The 21,374-nt window shown below is 40.2% G+C and overlaps 3 protein-coding genes across 4 annotated transcripts in view; 1 reads left to right on the forward strand and 2 right to left on the reverse strand.

Moving 5' to 3' along the window:
* Window positions 1-1,310: 1,310 nt before the first annotated feature.
* styk1b (serine/threonine/tyrosine kinase 1b) lies at window positions 1,311-6,932 on the forward strand. Its single transcript, XM_005731943.2, has 10 exons — window positions 1,311-1,731; window positions 2,554-2,609; window positions 2,839-3,006; window positions 3,571-3,906; window positions 4,000-4,181; window positions 4,328-4,402; window positions 4,532-4,740; window positions 4,930-4,970; window positions 5,988-6,084; window positions 6,193-6,932. Exons 2-10 carry the CDS (start codon window positions 2,555-2,557, stop codon window positions 6,383-6,385), a joined length of 1,356 nt encoding a protein of 451 aa, XP_005732000.1. The 5' UTR covers window positions 1,311-1,731; window position 2,554; the 3' UTR covers window positions 6,386-6,932.
* A 54-nt stretch (window positions 6,933-6,986) lies between these two features.
* On the reverse strand, window positions 6,987-14,217 carry phc1 (polyhomeotic homolog 1). Its single transcript, XM_005731944.1, has 14 exons — window positions 14,084-14,217; window positions 13,257-13,378; window positions 13,010-13,123; window positions 12,846-12,911; window positions 12,358-12,501; window positions 12,002-12,145; window positions 11,135-11,893; window positions 10,906-11,038; window positions 10,624-10,802; window positions 10,472-10,535; window positions 10,297-10,384; window positions 8,427-8,598; window positions 7,990-8,221; window positions 6,987-7,901 (listed from the first exon to the last, which is right to left on the reverse strand). The coding sequence occupies exons 2-14, from the start codon at window positions 13,371-13,373 to the stop codon at window positions 7,750-7,752; spliced, it is 2,364 nt and encodes a 787-aa protein (XP_005732001.1). The 5' UTR covers window positions 13,374-13,378; window positions 14,084-14,217; the 3' UTR covers window positions 6,987-7,749.
* Window positions 14,218-14,977: 760 nt separating this feature from the next.
* Window positions 14,978-21,374, reverse strand: part of m6pr (mannose-6-phosphate receptor (cation dependent)) — a 12,963-nt gene continuing 6,566 nt past the window's right edge. Inside the window, exons 1-7 of one of the 2 annotated variants that reach the window (XM_005731947.1) lie at window positions 20,550-20,905; window positions 18,952-19,124; window positions 18,624-18,787; window positions 18,340-18,449; window positions 17,828-17,976; window positions 17,616-17,742; window positions 14,978-17,499 (exon numbers count right to left, since the gene is read on the reverse strand). In XM_005731947.1, the coding sequence (XP_005732004.1) occupies window positions 17,377-17,499; window positions 17,616-17,742; window positions 17,828-17,976; window positions 18,340-18,449; window positions 18,624-18,787; window positions 18,952-19,124; window positions 20,550-20,555 (852 nt within the window). In that variant the 5' untranslated portion in view covers window positions 20,556-20,905 and the 3' untranslated portion in view covers window positions 14,978-17,376. Of the gene's footprint in view, window positions 17,500-17,615; window positions 17,743-17,827; window positions 17,977-18,339; window positions 18,450-18,623; window positions 18,788-18,951; window positions 19,125-20,549; window positions 20,906-21,374 lie in introns of those variants that run through there. The other variant, XM_005731948.2, reaches the window with a different exon arrangement.

Raw genomic sequence — 21,374 nt, forward strand, 5'->3', positions numbered from 1 at the left:
TCATTATTCATTAAATGTACATTACAATTTACATTTAAGAGTGAATCTTTCAAGGCACCAAAACCTTCATATGTAAAGTTTTTGTAACAGAGCAAAAGTGTTTTCTGCCTTTATGATCTCGTCTAAATATAAAAATACTTCTCATATATTTTCTTTCCTGTTTAGTAGTCCTGGCATCAAATTACAACACCATAAAAAGGCTTTTCATTTAAATTATTAACAACTAATGACTTTACAGTAATTTGAACTGGAATATCTGATGGGCCGTTTCTGGCCCTTGTGCCACAGGTTTGAAACACCTTTCCTGACGGAAAGTTCAGACGTTCTTAGAAAGACGAGATGAGATTTTTGTCACCTCGCTGAGAACTACTACGTCATTATTAATTAATCCATCGATCCCTTTGTAACCCATCATTCACAGCAAGCAGGTTTTGAATTTCAACCCTTTCACAGGTAGGCAAGCAGAGGCCTTCATATCCTCCCTCAGCTGAACTGCATTCAGGTATTAATGTTAGAGGATGTGGCTTTTTGTTTGTTTTAGATTTGTGTGAGATTAATGACCTGTTGTGGGCGTAAATATCCTCTCTTTTCCTGCTCGGCTGTTAAACTCCTGAATAAAATCAAATGATTCATGCATAAAGTTCAGTTCAATTCATTTTTAATTATATAACACCAAATCACAACAACAGTGCTTTATATCGTAAGGTAGAGACCCTATAATAACGCAGAGAAAACCCCCAACAATCAAGCGACTCCCCTACAGATGAGCACTTGGCAACAGTTGGAAGGAAAAACTCCCCTTTAACAGGAAGAAACCTCCAGCAGAAGCAGGCAGCCATCTGCTGTGATCAGTTGGGAGTTTAAGTGCTGAAGACGGGACAAAAGACACACTGAGTGGAGAGCCAGCGATTAATGTGTGGTGTGTGAGCACATAGTGTATCGTAAAGTAACACAAGTCTGTGTGTGTTCAGCATTTCTAATGTTTAGCTTGAACTACGTGTTTTCTTGACAATAACTGTAATATTGCAAACATCAAGTATTGCTGTCATATGAATAATTACTTGTAAATATACTGTAAGTAACCGTGTCTTTGTACAGTGAAGGTTACAGACTCTCCTTCTACCCCCTACATTAAAATTTTAGGTGTAAATATTTTGCACTAAACACAAAACAGAATCTGTTATGTGGTTGCTGTGAATTCTTTGGACCAAGATAATCTTTTCACTAGAGATGGCAGAGCTTGTTATACCAGTTCTGAGCAAAAGACTACCAAACACGTTTAACAAAGGGCCAGCGACTGAAACAAAATTACAAGGAGCAGCAGTACCAGTTTCCTTACACAAAGACGAGGAAGGCAAGGGTCACGAGTCGCTGCTGTACTTCAGGGAAAAGCACATTACAGAATGTGGTAGAGCACATCAGCACACTCTGAGGAGGAGGGAGGTGGAAAGGAGGAAGAAGGAAGGAGTAAATAGGAGAAGGATATGGTGAAGCAGGTGAGGGTGGAGTTAAGAAAACACAGAAGGCTGAACGAAGAGTAGCAGAGAGCGCATTGATCCCCTGAGCCTGACAAATCACCTGAGAACAACAAGACAATGAAGCTCTGAACAGCCCAGCTGAGCCCGGACTCTTCAGCAGGGAAGATGTATGAAAAGTGCCTGACCACAATAACAGGATTTCACTTTTGATTATTTCTCGTTTGGCTGTTAAGAGTAAACTGCAGGTGGTGAGGTAAGGCTTTGACCCCTATTTTTCTTCTGTCTGTTTGTAACACATGACCTGTCCTTGTGGCAGCATGTAGGAAGAGTGAGCTGATTAATGCACGCTATGTTAACTTTATGAAAGCGGCTGTAGTGTGGTTGGAGCCTTTTAGTGATTTTTATGACATAATGTATTATTTTTAGTCTGGGTGAATGAGCCGGTGCTGTTTTGCCAATCATGTTTGGCCTTTGGGCGTGTAGTGCATCACTGGAACTAATGTGATGAAAAAATGCAGGTAAACAGGTTTGTCACGGAGGCTCTTGGCTGTGACGTAAAAGCGTGCTCATGAAGATGAGCTTCTATGAATTTAGACATAAATCATTAGGACTGCTTTGTTAGGCTTTCTCTGATACACATCTTTGATTAAAGTAGTCCAAAAGCCTCCGTGACAAAAATAAAGGTGTTAGACTTTAACTCTGACGGGCTGTTTATGTTTATGACTAGTTTGTAGCAGGAGGGAAATGCTCCGTATATCTCACAGATAGCAATACGACATTTGACGTTTCTGGTCTCAGTTACCTGTTTGCTCAGATGCCTCCTCGTACTGATTACCTGTAAGAGTCACATTACTATTAACAGATTCTGTTCCAGGAACAACAGGCCTGTCAGGCAATACATTCTAATTTGACTACTTCATCCATAACAAAGAAATCAATGGTTTTCCTACTGTGAAAATATCTGGACAACTTTTAAGTGTATGAAAGCACTAAAAACCTCCTCAGTATGAAGTCTGGTTGTGTGAAATTCTTGCATCTCTTCATCGCTTTTTATTTTCTTTTAAATATGTGACAGGATGTCTTCAGCATCAGCTGCAGACTCTCAATGCAAAACTGGAGACGCTATCTGTGGTAAGTTTTGTGGCTACTTCTGCTCACTAAACAGGTCTGACCATTTATGGGGCTTGACGAGCCTAACCCTTGTTAGAGAGACGTCTTCTGTCTTCGCCTGAAGATAGAAGATAAACTCTGCACGTCAGCTGAGCAAAAATATTAGCATAGACTGCATAACCACATCTGCCTCTTTAAGTACTTTGAATCTAAAGACGGACGTTTCCTTGTGTACATTCCCTGTTTGCAGAGATCCGAGTGTACGAACAGGAGGTGATCGTCGTGCCCGTCTTCCTGTTGGCCAGCTTTCTGATAACTCTGGTCTTCATTTTACTGCTGCGCTTCTGTCCAGAGAAGGTCGATCGTATCCGTCCAAAGTCAAAGGTCACTACCAGGAGGATACTGCATGGCATTGATGGTAAGAACACAAAAAAGAATGAAGTCGACTCTTGTTGTGATTTGGGGCTGCATAAATAAAATTGAATTGATTGAATGTCTTTTGTGATATTGGTAGTTTAAGTCAAATTTGTGGCCTGTATTTGCTTGTTCATGAAACAACATTATATAAAATTTAATCTAAATGAACAAAAATAATACAATAATAATATTTTAAGCTTTTGTGTCCTTTTAATTTTGATCACTTCTGTGAGACGTGCAAATTTTAATTGTTTTTCTGGAACTGTTTAATTTATTTAACTCATATAAGCAAACACGAACATTTAATAAATGGTTTGTAACACACTGTAATGTTGTGTTAGGCAGATGTAACTTCAGGTGAAGGAGTTTACAAATACTGTGCATTAATAAGTACTGAAAAAATCCTTATATAAGCAACTACTACAATTTTATGTGTTCAAAACCACATGCATGTTTCTGCTTCTCAACTTTTTATAAATGTTAAATAACATGACTTGAAATAGTGTCTAGGTTATGGTCTCATTTACTCCCTGTGTTTTCATTCAAACCTATATTCTCTCTGCAGCTCCATCAGGTATCAATGTTCTGGAGCATGAAAGCATTGCTTTGGACATGCCCAATTCCTACTCTACCTTCCAGTCCCCGCACACCTACCTCAATAAAGCATTTTCCAATTCTGTGGAGACACTCCCTCAACATCCCAGCCCACCGCCACAGGAGATTTTCAAGCCCACTTTCACTCTCCCGCCGCAGCCCAGAGAGCTGCCCCGCCAGAGGCTCCCGGAGTCCTTCAACCTGGTCACGCCTCTCTCTGGCACCTTCTCCCTGCGCACAGACTCCTCCGTGTCCATCTACAGGGCCCGTATGGAAAACAGGAATGTGGTACTGCGAGTGCTAAATGGTGAGATTTTCACCGAGGTTTGTCTGTGAGTTTTGCAGATCTCATTTGGTTTTCAGTGCAAGATTCAGCATTTTCTTTTTCTCTCATTGGCAGACTCGGCTAATGCCACAGAAAGGCACAACTTCCTGGGCTTTGCTTCCTTCCTGGCCCAGCTCGGACCACATCCCTTCCTGCCTGAGCTCCTAGGTGTGGTGTCACTGCGAGCTCCCCTGGTTACAGTTGTGGAAGAACTGGAAAACAGAGACCTGCTCAGCTTCTTGTGGAGATGCAGAGAGGTAGGGAGATACATTTTTAATGAGCTTCAAAGATGCAGCGTGTGCTACATTGATTCTCCTTCAAGTATGATAAAATCTAAATGTAAATCTCCAAATCGAGATGTAAAAGAAGAATTATTTAGACGTTTTTGTGACTGCCTTTCCAGGACAATGGGGATCCGCCATGTGAAATGACAGAGAGACGAATATTTACCATGGCAAACCAGGTGGCCAGTGCACTGGTTAGTATACAAATATACTGTATTTTCATTGGCTCTTTTTTAATGCTTGAGGGCAGTCTTTTAATATTTATAGGAACTGCACATGCTCATCTGGTTAATCTCGACTTCGCTGTCATGTTGCCCGATCAGGCGTTCCTTCACAGCAAAGATCTTCTCCATGGAAACATCCGTGCCCGTAGTGTACTGATCAGTAAGATGTTCACAGCCAAGCTTTGGGGCCTGCATGGAGTCTATACACGAAAGAACCAAGGAGCCACGCAGAGGGAGGATCCGAGCATGAAGAAATGGCAGGCACCAGAGGTGCTAGCCAAGAGGCCTGCCAGTGAGAAAAGCGACGTGTGAGTTCTTGTTAGATCTCATTTGAGCCTAATTTTATGTGTCACGTCTATAAAAGATGTCTTGGTGCCGTTTACCTTAATATCCTCTGATAGAGATGTTGCTACATGAAATGTGTAGTCTACAAGCTTGTTATTAAACTCCTGGAAGAAAGACTGTAACATCAGTTGCTTTTGTCTGTCCCTTTTTAGCTGGTCCTTTGGTATCTTATTGTATGAAATGACAACTTTGGGTAAGTTCAATTCTTACTTTTTAGAATATACTCGTAACTTTAAAAATTATTAATGAATACATCTTTCAAGAGTTGAATAATAGAACAATTTGAATGAGCTGTTAGACATGTCTCTGTACTTTTTACTCTGGGTTCCTGTGTGCAGATGGACTCAGTGTTTTAAAAACAATACATTTGTGTGACAGTAATTTTGGATTTTAAAAGGATTTTTGTGCCGGTGTTGATCCTTAATCTGTAAATTATTTAATTCGATAGAGTTACCTAAGAAAGTCATGCAAACCGTTAGAATTTACTGTATTTTAACATTGCAAAGTAACACTTGTGTACTTATTTCTATGCAGTCACATGAAACTTTGCTCAGTTCAGATTAATTTATCCACTGCTCTTCTAAAGTCTTACCACAGCATTTCAGTCAGATTGAGGTCATTTGAGCAATTCTGTTGTTTTAGCTATCAGATTGATGGCCTCATATTTGACTCTAGAATACTTTGGTATACAGAGGACTTCACGGTTAACTCAGTGTTTGATTTGACCAAACATCTCCACTTTAGTCTCTTTGCTCCAGAAGTCTTGTGGTTTCTTCAAATGCAGCTTTGCAAATTAAGTCATGCTGCCGTGTTCTTTTCAGAGAGAAGAGGTTCTCTCCTGGCAAGCCTTCCAAACAAGTCGTACTTGTGCAGTCTTTTTCTAATTGTACTGTCATTAACTTCACAAGCTTCTCTGAGCATTGCACAGTCCGGCCTCACTGACTCCTGGCAGCTGTCTTGAATGTTTTCCATGTGAATCACGGACTTCAAATTGTTTGAAAATAGCCTTTCAATTCCTCCAAGATTGATGGACAGCACCAGTTTCTTCTTTTAGATCATTACTGGTATCTTTTCCCAGACTGCTACTTACCATCTTAATTCCTATGGAAAGAGTAAGGGTGGACTTGGTTTTTTTCCACAGGATTGCATCAAAGAGTTTTCACATTTATACGCTATAATGTATCTACTAATTTCTCTTGCGTTTGTCCAGGTGAAGCTCCGTTTGCAGAGATCCCAGCTAATGAGCTTCTGCAGTTTCATCAGCGAGGAAAAAATCTTAAAAAACCATCAAACTGCTCCAACGCACTGTGAGTGTCCACTGCAATACTCCAGAAACGCCAAACATGAAGCGCTACACTTCCTCACGTTAATCACCGCAAAAGTCAGATAAATTTCTTCATCTCTTCTTCGCACAGGTACACGATCATTAAAGGTTGCTGCCAGTGGAAGGATCAAGAAAGACCCACTCTCGCAGAAGTGCGCAAGAAGCTGGCTTCAGGAGAGAAGGCGGCCTCTGACAAGGTCATCAAGGCATCTGGGACAGTTAACATTGAGCAATACCTTCAAGAAGCTGGATACGGCGAAGCCAACAGCTACACTGTTTTCTGATTGCAGTTATCCTCAGCAAAAGCACTTTTACGAAACAAAAAAATGACGTTCAGATGCAATACAATAGCTCAAAACTCTGGGTATGATCACTCTGGGAATTGAAATTGCTCCTTTTTCCTTCTTTCAACAGTTAACTTTGGGAAACATTAGGTTGTTTTTTTTTCTTTTTTCCCCCCCAAATTTCATTCATGTGTCTTGCCTTTCCCAATGTCTCTAATGTTCAGTTGGAGAAATAAAACCTCCGACTCGACATTTGGACCCATAAACCTGACCGACGTACAGCTTCAACCTGAACCTGTGCTAAATACTGTCCATACATGATGGTTTGCTAATTTTGTTTGAAGATGCCAATGTATGTTCCAATATATATATTTGCCACATTTTTTCATGATTTCGTATCAGACACAAGTGTGGAAATGAAGGACCCATCAATGTAATTTTGCCATTATTTCCATTGTAAATTATGTTTACTGATCAAGTTCAGTTTATGTGAACATGAAAATCTGTTTACACGAACTCAAATGTGAATAAAATAAAGATGACCTTATTTTTCATGCGGCTTTCATTAAGTGGAGGAGATAAAAACAAAAACACACAAAGCTCCAGTAACAGGTACTTTTTATTGGTAGTACTGCATACACGCACAGAGAGCGCTTCCAGTTGTTGAAAGAGCAAACCATGAGGAAAACCTATTTTCAGGTAGTTAGGTTGATTAAAGCCACTAAAACTACAGTATCCATGAAAAAATAATTTTGTTTGTAGTATAAAATGGAAAAGATACAAAACTAAACTTTCAATAACTGTTTTAATAACCTAATTAAAAAAGCCCAGGCTTTCTGTGTCTTTTCCGTGATATGATTGGAGCCTGGATGGAACATCTATGGCAAACTATAAGCTTAACTACAAAAAGAACGGAAATATCAACGTAATGGACTGTTGCAAATCACGTTGCTAAAGTTAAAGCACCGATTGAAATACAACAAGAAGGCAAGGTTCTTTTTTTTTTGCACCCAAGTGGTGAACTGTCCTAGCACCGATGTCGCTATGCTGTCTGATTTGCAGTTTCTCCTTCCACGCGTAAAAACGCCTCTACTCACAGTGACAGAAAAAAACAAAAGAAAAACACTACTGACATGTATACTGGACTTCTCACGAACCACTCACACATATGCATTCATGTCTTCTGCACATTCAGTGTCCTGAAAGTAAACTCGCCATCTTCTTGTCTCTACAAGACCGATGGAGCATCTTCATTAATCCCAAAGTTCTCAGTCTTTTTTTTTTTTTTTTTTTTAAGAGTCCAAGTGTTGATTTCAGTGAGAAGTTGGCTATGAGAACACAATCCTGGAGTCCTTCTGGCAGCATTACTCACGCAGGCTGTTGATGGAGGCACAGATCTTGAGAGCGGGACCCAGCTTGATGTTCATGGTGGAGATGAGATGGTCCTCACGCAAAAGCAGCAGCGCCTGCCCGTCTATTTCCTGAGACTGAAACTGGGCAGCCAGCTCCTCACAACCTGATCGACCAAGAGACTCGGTTAATGCAGGAGACAATAAAGAGAAACAACATGTGACGAGTGAACTGTAATCAGATGGACCACCAACCTTGAAGTGAGGAGATAAACCTGTAGACTTCGTCCACGCTCCACTGGGAAGGAGTCGAAGACAGGAAGCCAGCCCCCTCTAGTGGAAGACTTCCAGGAGCTGAGCTGTCAGACTGAAGAGCGCTGTGCTCGGCTCTTGAGCAGGAGCGGGAAGAACTCGGAGACAGTGAAGGAGAATCGTCTTCTTCGCCATCGCTGGATACTTCATCTGAACGACTGGACTCGGAGTTAAACTGCACCCAAAACAGCAGACATTGAACTACAATCAGCAGCATTTTTATACTATTATTATGTTGCAGGACAAAAAAGAAAAAAGGATTTCCAAAAACAGCTGTGAATGTTAGTTTTCAAACATAATGGCCTTGATTTTTGTTTTGTTTTTAAGACTGTTAACAACAGAAAACACACGAGACATCCTTTAAAACCTACAGGTGTTACCTTGACAGGTAGATGCTTGGTTGATATTTTATTAGAGGTGATATTAGAACTGCTCCTGCGAGTGGAGCCCCTACGCCTAGCAGTGCTCTCTGTGGGTGCTGGATTTGGTGCCAGCCCTGCAGCTGTTCTCCCTCTGCTGGATTTGTAGTGCTGGCTGCAGCTTACATTATACCTGCAAATGAAAAGCAAAGTCAGCACTGAGAGAGACATTCTTGTTTGTTTGCCTCCCCTGAGTAAATTTCCAGTGTTACTATTGTCTAAAAAGGGGGTCAAACTTAGTTTCACATTTAACTAAACAGGTACAATAAAAATCACATTAAGGATCAGATGTCTTCAGCACACATATCTTGCTTAATCTTCTCAAATAAAGCCAATTAACAGCAAATCGATGAACATATTTTTTTAGCCATCTTTCTGTCAAGAAAAATGTTTTCAGATAAGAGTAGGCCACCGTGGCGCCAACTCACAACAGCCTGAGTATAAAAGCTACTGCCTGAATTAAAAAAGAAAAAAGCTTCCTGATGTTAAAGCAGAATATTTTTGTTCTTGCACAGCATTTCTCACAAGCCCGAACATGAAACAGCTTTATCTGTGCCATAGTGGCAAATTGGAAACTGCATTCAAAGCCCCATCAATTTGAGATTTAGCTGAAAAAATATTTCAAAGATGTACATCACTTTCTACTACACTAACTTTCTCAAGCTTTTGTTCTCTGGCTCTGTGGCTCTGCAGCTGTGTAGATTCAAAATTACAATGCTAATTACAGGATTTTTAAAATGGCAGAGACGGTCTCTGACAAAGGGCTACGTGAGCCCTAGATAAAGAAGTACTTCCACCTCCTTTGAATCTGTCTACTTTCATCATTTGCTTTAATCGGTCGTGCCACCCTGTTAGCTAGTGTGCTAGCTTCAAACTTCAGTGTAAGTGAGTAAATTTGCTTATTTTAGCCCTTAGACAAGACCTGCAGATGGCAGCTTCAACTAGACAGGCCAGAACATAGTAAGAAACTTGCTCTCTTTTTAAAGCATTTTTAAAGCAAATAAATGCAAAAATTTCTTTGCTTTGAATTTCACTCTTCAGAGCTTGCATGTTCTAACCCAGTGCTAGACCCCCCTTTGTTTTACAAGAAACATCTTCGATACATTTTTCAAAAAATGCCCGTCTGTGCAAAATGAGTTTAAAAACATAAACAACTGTGGGATACTGTTTGTCCGTGATTTGGACGGGGGGAACAAATTATGGCAGGATCAGCCTGATATTATTTGTATCCCACTGTAACTTTACTGTATGAAGAGCTAACATCTCCAAAATGTCAGGAGTAGTTAGTTATTATAAGAAGTGTGTGTGAACTTAAAATCAAGAATGTGGGATACTGGTTGTCCGTGATTTGGAGAGCCCAGCGCGTGCTCCCGACGCAGGGAAAACCAATTCTGCAGGGGAGACCTACCTTGGAACTTGTGCAGGTGAAGCCAAAGGGAAAATATGTTTCACCATATTTTCTAGTCTTTGGCTTGGAAGGAAGTTGGTTTGGAAACATATTTGGCGAGGCTTCATCTCCTGCTTTGCGTTTGTGTGGGAGCCTCGTCAAAAACCTCTGTGTCCAAACATTCTTTCTTTGTTTTGTTTTTTTCTTTTCATACTGTGCCCCCGCCTGCAATGGCGCTGTGCCCCCCCCAGGGGGCGCGCCCCACACTTTGGGAACCTCTGTTCTAACCAAATACTGCAGTCAGTGGCTTAAACTGCAAAGGCTTTAGCTGTTTTCCTAATAAGATATGAATGTCCTTTGAACCTCTGAGCTTTTATGGCTAATTAAGAAGGAACAAAACAACACATAATGTGTATGTAAGCTGAAACAGAAACAAAACTGTACCTTTTGGCGCAAGTATTAGTACAGAACCTCTTTGATCCTCTGAACTGGCTGGCTGGAGCAAGGTTCCCACAGTATTCACACTTCAACACTGAGTAGGGAAAGAAAGACTTTACACTACTGACCATAAACACAGCTTAAAGCTACCATACTTAATGAATAATAAACCACCACTTACATGGAGGTCCATTTTCTGTGCAGCCAACCAGGGAAAAATCTCCGTCTTTGGGAAGCCGAGCAACCTGTCACATCAAGCTAGTAAGACACTTTTTTTTTCTCATGGTAACCTTAACATTCATTATCTGACTGTGCATGTATTATCACACTTACAGGGAAGGGCTCAGCTCCCTCCTGAATCACAAAGCCCTCGATAACATGAGTGAGAACTTGTGGTTTGACGACAGCCTGGGGAACAGGTGCTCTGTCTTTGTCCCCGTGCCCTACTCTTGACAATGGGAGAGGCAAAGAAAGCGTGGGAGGAGATGAGAAGGCAGCTTCTGAAGGAGGAGCTGGTGAATCATGAAAAAGAAAAAATAATGAGCTTACAGTGAGAATTTTGAAGACGTTCTACAAACGTTTTATGCATGAATTGGAGAAGACAAGCTGACGTACCTGAGTCCTTTGTAGGTGCAGGAGATAAAGGAGGAGCCGAGTCTTTCATGGGTGCTGAGTCTGAAGATTCTGTCATCTCATTCAGGCCATCACAGTCATATTTCCTCTTGAGAGAGCCAAGAGGAGCTTTTGTCTAACAGCATGTGGGGGGAAAAAGCCTTGTTACAATCCCTTGTACAAAGACGTCTCTCCCTACACCTAACCCAAGCAGTAAATCCTTTGATCTTACCATAGTACTGTTGCTGGAGGCCGTGCCAACATTCCCACCAGATGGACTTTCCTGGGCTGTGCTATTTCGTGCCTGTGCCAGGGCCACAGCTTGCATATTTCCTGCTACGCCCTGCCTGGCTCCCACAAGCTGGACAGGGATGTGAGGAGGGTTGTGACCTGCAGCAGTGGACTGATTATTGCTAGGTGGAGCTGGGAGAATGGGCGGTGGGTGTCGAGGGGGCAGCTGCAACGGTAAACGGTGTCCCTGAACTGTCTTGGGCTGTATTGGAACAGGACCTTTGTCTACATTAGTGCTGGACTGTTGCAGGGGTTGCACCACCAGAGTTTGAGTGTTAACATTTGCCTTTGGTGCTACTGAGCCAATAGGGTAGCCCTGGGTGGAGGTAGGAACATTTGACGTGGGTACTAGGATCACCGGTGCAGCAGAGGGGGTCAGGAGGAGTTGGGAGAGAGGGAGTCCTGGAGAGGAAGTGGATGAAGAAGCTACAGAAGAAGCAGGAGTTACAGTCATGGCAGCCTGATTTCCAGTCTTTACAGTCAGTGGATTTGTGGCAGACTGTTGTGTAAAGCTGCTCTTGGCAATTTGTTGTTGCTGTTGTGGTTGCACTTGTTGCTGCTGAACTGTCTGTGGGAAACTCTGTTGCTGTTGCTGCTGCTGACCAAGAGGAAAGCCAGAAGCATCTTTCCTTTCTGGAAGCTCAGATTTAACAGCAACTGCTTTGGTTGTGGAAGCACAGTGTAAGGCAAGGTTCTGCACCTGAGAGATGAAGAAAGGAGCAGGGTGTGATCAAATTTAAATAGTTCTTCCTTCACAACAATTTCTTCAAGATTACATGGCTAGAGCGTTTGGTAAAAGCACACAAACCTGATCATTGTCAGACTGGGTGCTAGCACCGGTAGAAGCAACTTCGTGCTGCTGCTGCTGCTGCTGGGGCTGAGTTTGAGCAACTGCTGCAACAGTAGCAGTTGCTGGGCCACCAGGCATGAAGATGAGCTGAGAACGGTTGACCTATGTGGGAAACAGCAGAGATGGTCAACCTTTATTTCTCTTAATGACTGCAAGAAAGATTTAATGATTTCCCTGCATTTTCTCTGGATTGTCAGTGTGAATTTTACACAAAGGTTTCCAACCGTTCTTACTATATCATAACAATATGTTACATAAATTAATTCAAAGTATATGCATTTAATAGATTTTGTGGATAATCAGTTTTAACCCACTCTAAGATACATCTGTCCCGGTCCTGCTGAGTTTCCACCCAGCAGCACTGACTGGTTGATAGCAGTTTTGGTTGCAGAGGTGGCTGGACCATGAGGACGAGGACTGGACATAGTCCCTCCCGCAGAGGTGGTGCTTAGATTGACCTGGAAGGCACACACATATTTATATTTTAACTCAAACTTTAAGAGAGCCAAGGCTGAGGTGTTTTGAACATGTACAGAGGATTGATAGTGGATATATTGGACAAAGAATACTGAATATAGAGCTGGTAAGTAAGACGAATAGAGGAAAATCAGAGAGAAGGTTCGTGGATGTAGTGAAGGAGGACATGCAGATTGTTGGTGTTACAAAAGAGGAAGCAAGGGATAAACTGTGATGAACATAAATGATCCGTTGTGGCAACCCCTAAAGGGTGCAGCTGAAAGAAGATTCAAATCTTTCTAATTATCTGTAAGATATAATTAAATAATAATTTACAAAAACTTACAGTGGTGGGCACTTGGGAGATGCTGTTACTTGGAGTATTGGACTGGCGACTAGCAGCAAGTGTGGCCTGTTTTAAAGAGACATGAAAAGGTTTGATTGGGACATGTCTGTTTGTTTTTATTTTAGTCTTTTTCTTGTTGTTGTGCATGTATATTCTTGTCATACCTGTTGCACAGCAGCTAAGTTGTGGAACTGAGCACTATTTGCGATCTGCTGCTGCAGCATGAGCTGCTGGAAGTACTGAGCAGCATTAGGCTGTCTTTGCAGAGCTTGCAGAGCCTAAAAAAACACATACATACTTATTTGGCTAATACCAATTCAAAAGTTTGTTTTTCATTTTTTAATTTAAATGGTACTGTTATTGTAACATGTAAAGCATTCATTTTGTTAACATTTGGACACAATCACTCACCTGTACAGCCTGTCTCTCATACAGAGACATGCGGGCTATCTGTGGTGCATGAGAATTGCCACTTGTCTGAGAATTTCCATTGTTGGTGCCTGTATTTTGGTCTTCACCTGCATCCATGTTTACTGCTCAAAACGAAAAGGCCAATCATCAGAAGTAGCTGTGTCAACAGTTTTAACTATAAACGATCTATATGGTGTATTTGCTATTTCTCACTGTGGGTACAGAGAAAAATAAAGAAAAAAATAATTAATAGACGACAAATGAAATGATTAGTCACTAAATATAAACAAAGGCGGATTATTAAACGTCCTTTGTTGGACTGCACCCTCAAAGTTTCCAATTGATTGTTTATGTTTTTAAAGTGCAGCAGATTATTCGCTCTTGTGGGCATATCACGAGTTTTTACTATCGTGGCAAGCAGAAGCATTGTGGTATTTTCTACAGCAGGCCTGTTGTCAAGATGATAGATGGGTAGGAAAGAAAGACCAACATGGAGGAAAAGTTGAAAATAGCAAAGGAAGCTAGCTATCCAGCGATGGCTAACTACAAAGGATTACACAGGTTTAACGATCTCTCGACACTAGTACAGTATACCATAGTTTAAAAAAATGCATTCCCGTGTGCAGCAAAACTCCGAATGCATATATAGAAAAATGAAAGTAGATGAGTCGTTTGTTTGACGCAAACACCTAACTAAAAAACATAAACAGAGGCTAACTAATTAGCAATGCTATCTGTTTTCTGCAGAGAGAAAGCAAGCAGCTAGCTGACTATTACTGCTGCTACATGTCAGAGCTTAATGCCTTTCGGTGTCCGTTTGTGTCTACCTCTTCTTGGCTTTCCGTCCTTTTCACAGTTAAATTGAGTTCTTTTTCGGATATTGGTTGTAGCTGCCAACAACGACAGGGATTTCTAGTTTTTTTGCCTCCAACAAAACCCCGCCCCTCACAAAGCAGTTCTTTTCCCCTCCTTCTTCTTCTTTTTTGGATATTCTGGAAGACTGTAAACCATTGTTAACAGACGGACGGAGCCACCTACTGTTTCAGTGTGTAAACTGCATCGAAATCTATTTGTGTACTTTGGCAAACAAACTGGGATTTATGCAATTAGTTTTTATATGTTTTTTAAAAACTTACAGCGAGCTAACCTTTGTAATGAATAGAAGTACTTTTGATAACTACAGTATTCTGCAAAAGACACTCCTCGTTTCCTTATATTTTCTAGGAGTCATACACTAACCTTTTAGTGATTCAAGCATAAAAAGACGCCTAGCCTAAATCTTCACAATGTTCCCAGAAACACTGTCAGTACAGTGAAAACATACCTCCCCATAGCCTGGACCTCAATTTTACTGAAGGAGTGCGGGATCATTTTGACAACGGAGCAAAAATTACCCAACACCTAAAGAAGAGTTTTGAATGTCTTCAAGAAGCCTGGAGGACTATTCCTGAAGGCTACTTAAAAATGACAAGAAAGCTGCTAAAAGATGTGTGCTCAAGAATAAACATTGGTCATGTCTGAGCCTCTTTCTCCATGTTAGTTAACAACAGTTTATCACTATAAGCGCTTAATTGCACCTAATTTAATACAAGGTTTATGACTATTCTAGTTTATGAATGCATTTGTTTATATAATCCATTATTTCTAATATAACCTAATTTATTCCATCAAATCCTAAAAGATGAGTGCACATAGGTTTATGGAGTTATCACAGCATAAACTAGTTTTATCATTTCTTTTTAATAGAATCAGAAAAAAAACAAAGATTTGTGACTTGTGTCAACTTTTAGCCAAACATAACATTAATCATATGAAACCTCAGACCAGTGAACTAAGCAAAGAAAATTCAGTGTTAACACAAAAGCGAAAAAGACCAAATATCAGTGCTCACAGTGAATACAAGTAGCATAACTCAATGATAATTAATAGAAAAATAACATTCATGTCCTTTTCAAAAAAAAAAAAAGCCTGGTTCAGTCCTTAGCAGCACTGATGTTTAGGTTTATGTAAAAATATTATAAATCCCAAGTTTAAAAGTGTAACATTTTTACAACTAGAGTACTGAAAATGAAGTACCCTCATTGCTGCCGTATGTATCTCCTACTGCAGCCTGAACATGAGTCTATAGTAGTAAGGTGGGTACATGTAGCACTGTTTCTGCGCTTTGGGTCAATTTCACCACATCAAGAAGCAGGTCAGCGTTTAAGCACTATAATGTTCATTATTAAACTGTTTTGTGATTATTAAAATGTAAATATTCCTTTATATTTGATTATTTCATGAAAAAGCACAGAAGACAATTTGTGAATAAGTATAAATAGCAGAATTCAGATATAATTGCCTTCAAATTCTCATCACTACAGGCAACATTTAAATGACAAAAGATACATTAAGTGAATTTAATTTTGAATTTTAGTTGGATGCTTTGCTCCTCACCACAAATTTCGTTGGTATTGCGTCAGCACCACTGACCTCTGACAAAAATTAAACCGTGGAGCTCAGATTTCAGTCAAGCAGCCGACCTTCTGACTGGGATCTTAGCGCTGAGCTTCTCTGCAACATGTGAGAAAGGACGACGCCCAGCTAAAAATCAAATTCAGTTCAACTTTGGTTTGTTTGCACTGATTTCTAAATGTGTGGTAAGGCTGTAAGTACAGTCCCTGTACTTAAACATTTACATTCACATGTTACAAACCTGACTTTTTAACCTAAACAATAACTGTTTAAACTGCACACACATTTATTTGTATGCCTGTGAACATTAAGCAAGCTCAACCCAAATAAACACAGAGGGGTGTACTATGAAGCCAGATTAATGGGTTAGCGAGGTATGTTGGGCTTTCATTCACTCTCTTTTTAGCATCTTAACTACTGTCATACACGTAGCCTGGTCCTGCGCAGCCTTTCGGTTTGTAATTGAACTGAAGACCCACATTTTCACTGATTCTCTTATTTACAGTAAGCTTTAGCTGCAATACAGATTCTCTGCTGTAGGAATGTCATTTATCCAGAATATAAAACCTGTTGAGACACTTCTAAAACAGCACTGCAGATTCTAACTGGAATATTCAATTTTTCTTTTATAAATGTCTTTATTTTTGGTCCTAATCTGCTAGAATTCCACCTACTGGAACAAAGTTTAGAACTGTTACACCAAGAATTCTGAATGAATAAAAGTAATTTATCTTACAAGTGACGACAAACTGAAGTGATGCTTTCTTTAGGCTGTGGGAGTGTGTTAAAGTTTAAGAGCTGTAATTTGTCACATTAGAAATCAACAGCAGAGGTGAAATAAATATATTATGACGTAAACTATTTCATTTACTGATAAGTGTGCGTGTAATGATCGTGACTTCACAAGATTAAAGATTTTCGGCAGCATTACTCTCGTTTCCTTTGCAGCTGCAGTGTTGCATGTTATTTATAGATCTGTATCACCTGATTAGACGGAGCTCAAATGATCGATTTTGTAAAGTCAAAGAGTTAAATGACGCATCTAAAACTGCACAGAGCATGAAGCAGAAAGCCTGAGTTAATGAAGAAAACTGATAACCACCATTGTAACCCTTATCTCTTATCGGGGCTTCTAGGCTTTTATCAAGCCAGCTAACACAACCCCACCAATTATATTGAATTTGCTTTTCAGTACACCCCTCTGCTCGTGACAAACCAACAACATCTGAGAAAAAAAATAAAGCATTCGTTTAGCAGAAAAGAACTGTACACAATGTGGCATTTAGCTGACACAAGATAGAAATATGATTCTTCAAATTCTCCCTTTTCTGCCAGATTTTCACAGAAGAGTCTTTATTGTGAAATAGCTTTCTTAGAGGAATCACTCATTTGTCTGACATCAAACAACTGTTTGAAACGTACGGTGTAAAAAGTGTGGACATGATCATCAGCCCTATGAGTAACATGCCCTCCTGTGTGACAGGGAGATGAAAGATTTTTTTGCCCTAGGCACAAGTCTGGAATAAACACAGAATTAGCAAGTACTGACGTAATTCACTCACAACCCCCCCACAAGAAAACAGACTTGTGTCTACAAGCAGCCTGATAAGCTGTAACCGATTAAACTGCATCACACGGTGAAGATTTTAGTCCCAACATACTAAGGTCACATAGGCAGCAACTGGTCATCTCTCTCCTCTGACTCTTCCTGTAAATTGTCTGTAGCCTCTCCCCTGTAAGCTGGCGATTCCTCTCGCTTGCGCGACCGGCACACAAAGTCACATCCATCCTGTAAGCACAGCAAAGAAAAAAAACAAAAACAATTGTCCTTATTTATTTATTTATTTTTATTTCATCAGACTCTGACCTTTCACTGACGGTGTTCATCAATTAGATTTAGCTTACCGCTGCCAGGTTTCCAAACTCCACCCAAAAAGCATAATTGGGGAATTGCTCCACCCCTTTAGCTCCAACGATCACCCGCTGGTAGAGGAAACCTCCAACAAGGTAAACAGCCAGAAGAGAGAAACCACTGAAATGCGAGAGGTTATGATTATTGATCATCTGTAATATCACAAGCTCTCACATTCATTAAATTAACAGATGACTTTACATACATGATGAGAATAATGGAGCCAGTGCTGATAATGGAGCCAGTGCTGAGCTTGGACTCAATTACAGGACACACTGAACTGGTGTCCAACTCAAACAGATAGAAACAGTCTTCCTCCTTTTCCCTCTCCTCCAGACCCACCTCCAGCTTACCCTGGGAGAGAGAGTGAAACACAGGTGTATACAAAGTGTCTTTGTGCAACTTTCTAAACATGCAACATGTGTATAACATGTTTTTATTTCAATAACTCTACTGTTTAATACAAATAGGCTCATTCTGTGTTCCACTGTATTAAACGTCTTCGTCACTCTACTGTAAATATCCTTGCTTGGTTTCAGGTGTCTGGAAAGCCTTGAGCTTCACGGAAACATTATTCAGAGCGTCCTCATGGATCAAATTTCATTTTCACAGACCTGATGCAACATGCCGCCACGGCTGCAGCTGACTGCTTTTTGTTTCTGTTTTTTTCCTCAAACTCAAATCTGCTCGGCTAGAAGCTTTGCACATTTCATTTACCACTTTTACATTCCTGTCGCAAGAGATCATAATGATGGCTTTCCTTTCTTCCTTATTGCAGTGTGCATCGTATTTTTCACCATTTGTGTAGATCAGCATCACCCAGTCACCTGAAAGGACACGTTTGATAAGATTTAGATTTATACTCCTCAGAGTTGGCCTCAGGCTATGATGCAATTATGAATTATTTATCAGTTTCCAATACAGTTAAGATTCACGCACATGCCCTTACGGTCATGTCTGAACTAATAAGAGAATGTTTTTCAGATTTTGCATAGTCTTACTTCCTCCAATGGCCTGTGTATGCGTGTATTTGCCAATCACTGTTGTCTTCTGTAATTTCTTGTCCACTTGAATAACCCCAGCATTGAGAGCACCCCCTGCATCCCCACATAACTGGAACACATATGTGTAGCTCTCGTTCGAAGCCTTGTCCTCAGCTGTAAAGCTGTCAAAAAAGAACAAATCCCAGAGAAAATTTAAATAAACATGGCCCATATAGATTCTTCCTTTAACATAAAATTATATTATTAAACACAACAGGGATTCCAAAAACATCTCATCTCCTAACAAGCACTGAATACGCTGGTACACAAGTGACTCATTCCTTACTTCTTTCCTACGAGCGGCTCTAGTCGCTCCAGAACTTTCTGCTGTAATGGACTGTGAGATAACAGTTTGCAGTCTTTGGTGCTCTTCACACTATACACCCCACTCACAGAGAGGACCAGATGAAATGCCATGATCCACATGAGGAACGAGATTCCTCTGCAGCTACTGAACACCTGGAACAGATGTTAGATGATAAAGAAAAAACAATCAAAACAGGCAATTCTCGATTGTGATTGCTTGCTATTTGTTTCATGTTAGTAGGATTACGTTTATTGTGAGACCATACAAACTGTCTAATGCAAGACTGTTTCATACCATTTACATTACAGTAATATAAACGGTGGCATTATTGAAATACTTGCGGTCAACCATACAAAGGCAGTGGAGATGAGCATCAGGGGTAATTTGTAACTGAAGGATAGCAGCAAGATTGAACGGGAAGGCTTACATGATTATAGTGAGATGGTAAAGGAGACGGTGGGTCTAAAATAGCAGGCACACAGGAGGTAGCAGAGCTGAAGATGCTAAGATCTTCAGTCAGAGTGATCAGAAGGGACAGGATTAGAAATGAGTACATCCGAGGGACGGCGGACGTAGAGCGGTCTAGAAAGATAGTTTGAGAGACAAGGTTCTGATGTGCAGAGGAGGGATTTTAGATTCATATGGAGCTGCCAGCCAGGAGAAAAGAGGAAAATCACAGGGTAAATTCATGCATGTCGTGAAGGAGGACATGCATGTGACAGAAGATAAAGGTAGCTTAAGCTGAAAGCAGATGTGCTGTGGCGACCTCTAAAGGGAGCAACCAAATAAGAAGCAGAAACAACTGCAGTGTGGTAGCTATCCCTTTAAGAGCTGAAACAGTTATTGGGTAATGTCATAGTCATATGACAGAAAACTAGAAAAAAATATATATTTAAAAAATGTAAAAACAAATATTTACTCATTTAATTTGAATATTCATCATCTGTTATATTCAGCTGAATTCTTTTGGGTTTTAAGACTGCTATCTAGAAAAAAATCTAAATATTTAGCAGCACTTTTTTTTGATAATCGTCTGACACTTCAAAACACAATGAACCTGTTATGTTAGTTTAATGTGTACATTAAAATGAATCTGTGGCAGTTCTCATGCTTTTGACACCTTGTTACAGGTTGCAGGTTTTTGCATTAACACAAAGTACCTCAGTTATCAGGTACTTACATTTAATGCATTATTCCACAAACCGTTTGCGTTTTTTAACACCACAGTTCATAAAATAGGTAAAACAAGGGAATACTCAAAGCTTCAGTGGTTAAACTTTGAATATGAAGCACCTTTCACATGCTTCCTGAACAAAGAGAGGGGAGTAAAGAGACGCCCACTTTCCTATTCATTTAAAAATTTAAAGACATAAAACATAGCACTAAACTAAAAGACAATAACGATATAGGAAATTCAGTTGTGAAAGGCGATGTTTGCAAGTCTTTCCTGAAAAGAAAGTATGCATCCAAAATGTCTGCTTCTATTTGCACGAGGCAATAAGTTTTACTGATGAGAAAACAGTCCGTTTATAATTTCTCTGACAAAGATGCTGCTTTGGCCTGGACTGCACACCTACCTTCATGATTTCCGTCACGGCGAATCAGCGGGGAAATCTTCTTTGTGAGAAATCTAACAGTTTATCATACAAGCTGACAGTTTAAACAGTTGCTCTGAGCTTCCTCACGCTAACGTCGCTTCCTGGTTGTCTCAATTAGCAACTAGTCGACTCTTTAGATATGCGCATAAAACAAACTTCATCTGCGCGGAGTCTGTTTTATATTATTATTTTTAATCAACGTTTTCCGCCCTTTTAATTCTGCCCTGAAGAGATAACACGCTTTCCATTCAACTGTGCCCAAGAGGCTAACAGGCTAGAGATAGCGGTGAAGGAGTGCGGAAGTGAAACCAAACAGAGCAACACGCGCATGTGACAGTCCAAATGAAACTCAGCCAATGAAAGGCGGCTGAGGCCACGCACACCCGCGTCAGCTGACAGGGGAGCAAGCGTCACAGAAAGGTTTACTAAGTCACAGCGTCACCATTCATGGTATTTCTATGTCAGGCAAAAAAAATTAATACATACAATAATAAATAAAATAAATACGTAAGTAAATAAACAAGATAAACAAAAAAAGAATAATAAATACATAATACATATAAATACAATAAAATAAATGCATAACTAATACATAAAATAAAAAAAAATAAAGTAAGCAAATGAATAAATGCGCTTGATGGTATAATGTGGAGTTTTGTGTGCGCTGCTAAACAGAATTAAACAACTATTATTCAAACAAATGTATCTAACTAAAACCTGTAAATTTTCAGCTTCGGCGCCTAACAAGCTCATCACTGGACCCACTTCAGTTTGCCTACCAGCCTGGCATTGGAGCGGATGATG

This window comes from Pundamilia nyererei, unplaced genomic scaffold (assembly GCF_000239375.1).
Source record: "Pundamilia nyererei isolate P.nyererei 1_Seehausen unplaced genomic scaffold, PunNye1.0 scaffold00045, whole genome shotgun sequence".
NCBI classification, from domain to species: domain Eukaryota; kingdom Metazoa; phylum Chordata; class Actinopteri; order Cichliformes; family Cichlidae; genus Pundamilia; species Pundamilia nyererei.

What these genes read in the sequence shown, in the direction of transcription:
- styk1b (XM_005731943.2), top strand. Translation starts at nt 2,555, where the DNA reads ATGTCTTCAGCATCAGCTGCAGACTCTCAATGCAAAACTGGAGACGCT. An exon ending in AACTGGAGACGCTATCTGTG is followed by an intron (nt 2,610 to 2,838) that starts GTAAGTTTTGTG and finishes CCCTGTTTGCAG; the next exon opens with AGATCCGAGTGTACGAACAG. An exon ending in GCCAGTGAGAAAAGCGACGT is followed by an intron (nt 4,741 to 4,929) that starts GTGAGTTCTTGT and finishes GTCCCTTTTTAG; the next exon opens with CTGGTCCTTTGGTATCTTAT.
- phc1 (XM_005731944.1), bottom strand. Translation starts at nt 13,373, where the DNA reads ATGGATGCAGGTGAAGACCAAAATACAGGCACCAACAATGGAAATTCT. An exon ending in CCTCCAGCAACAGTACTATG is followed by an intron (nt 11,039 to 11,134) that starts GTAAGATCAAAG and finishes ACATGCTGTTAG; the next exon opens with ACAAAAGCTCCTCTTGGCTC. An exon ending in CCAAGCATCTACCTGTCAAG is followed by an intron (nt 8,222 to 8,426) that starts GTAACACCTGTA and finishes TTTTGGGTGCAG; the next exon opens with TTTAACTCCGAGTCCAGTCG.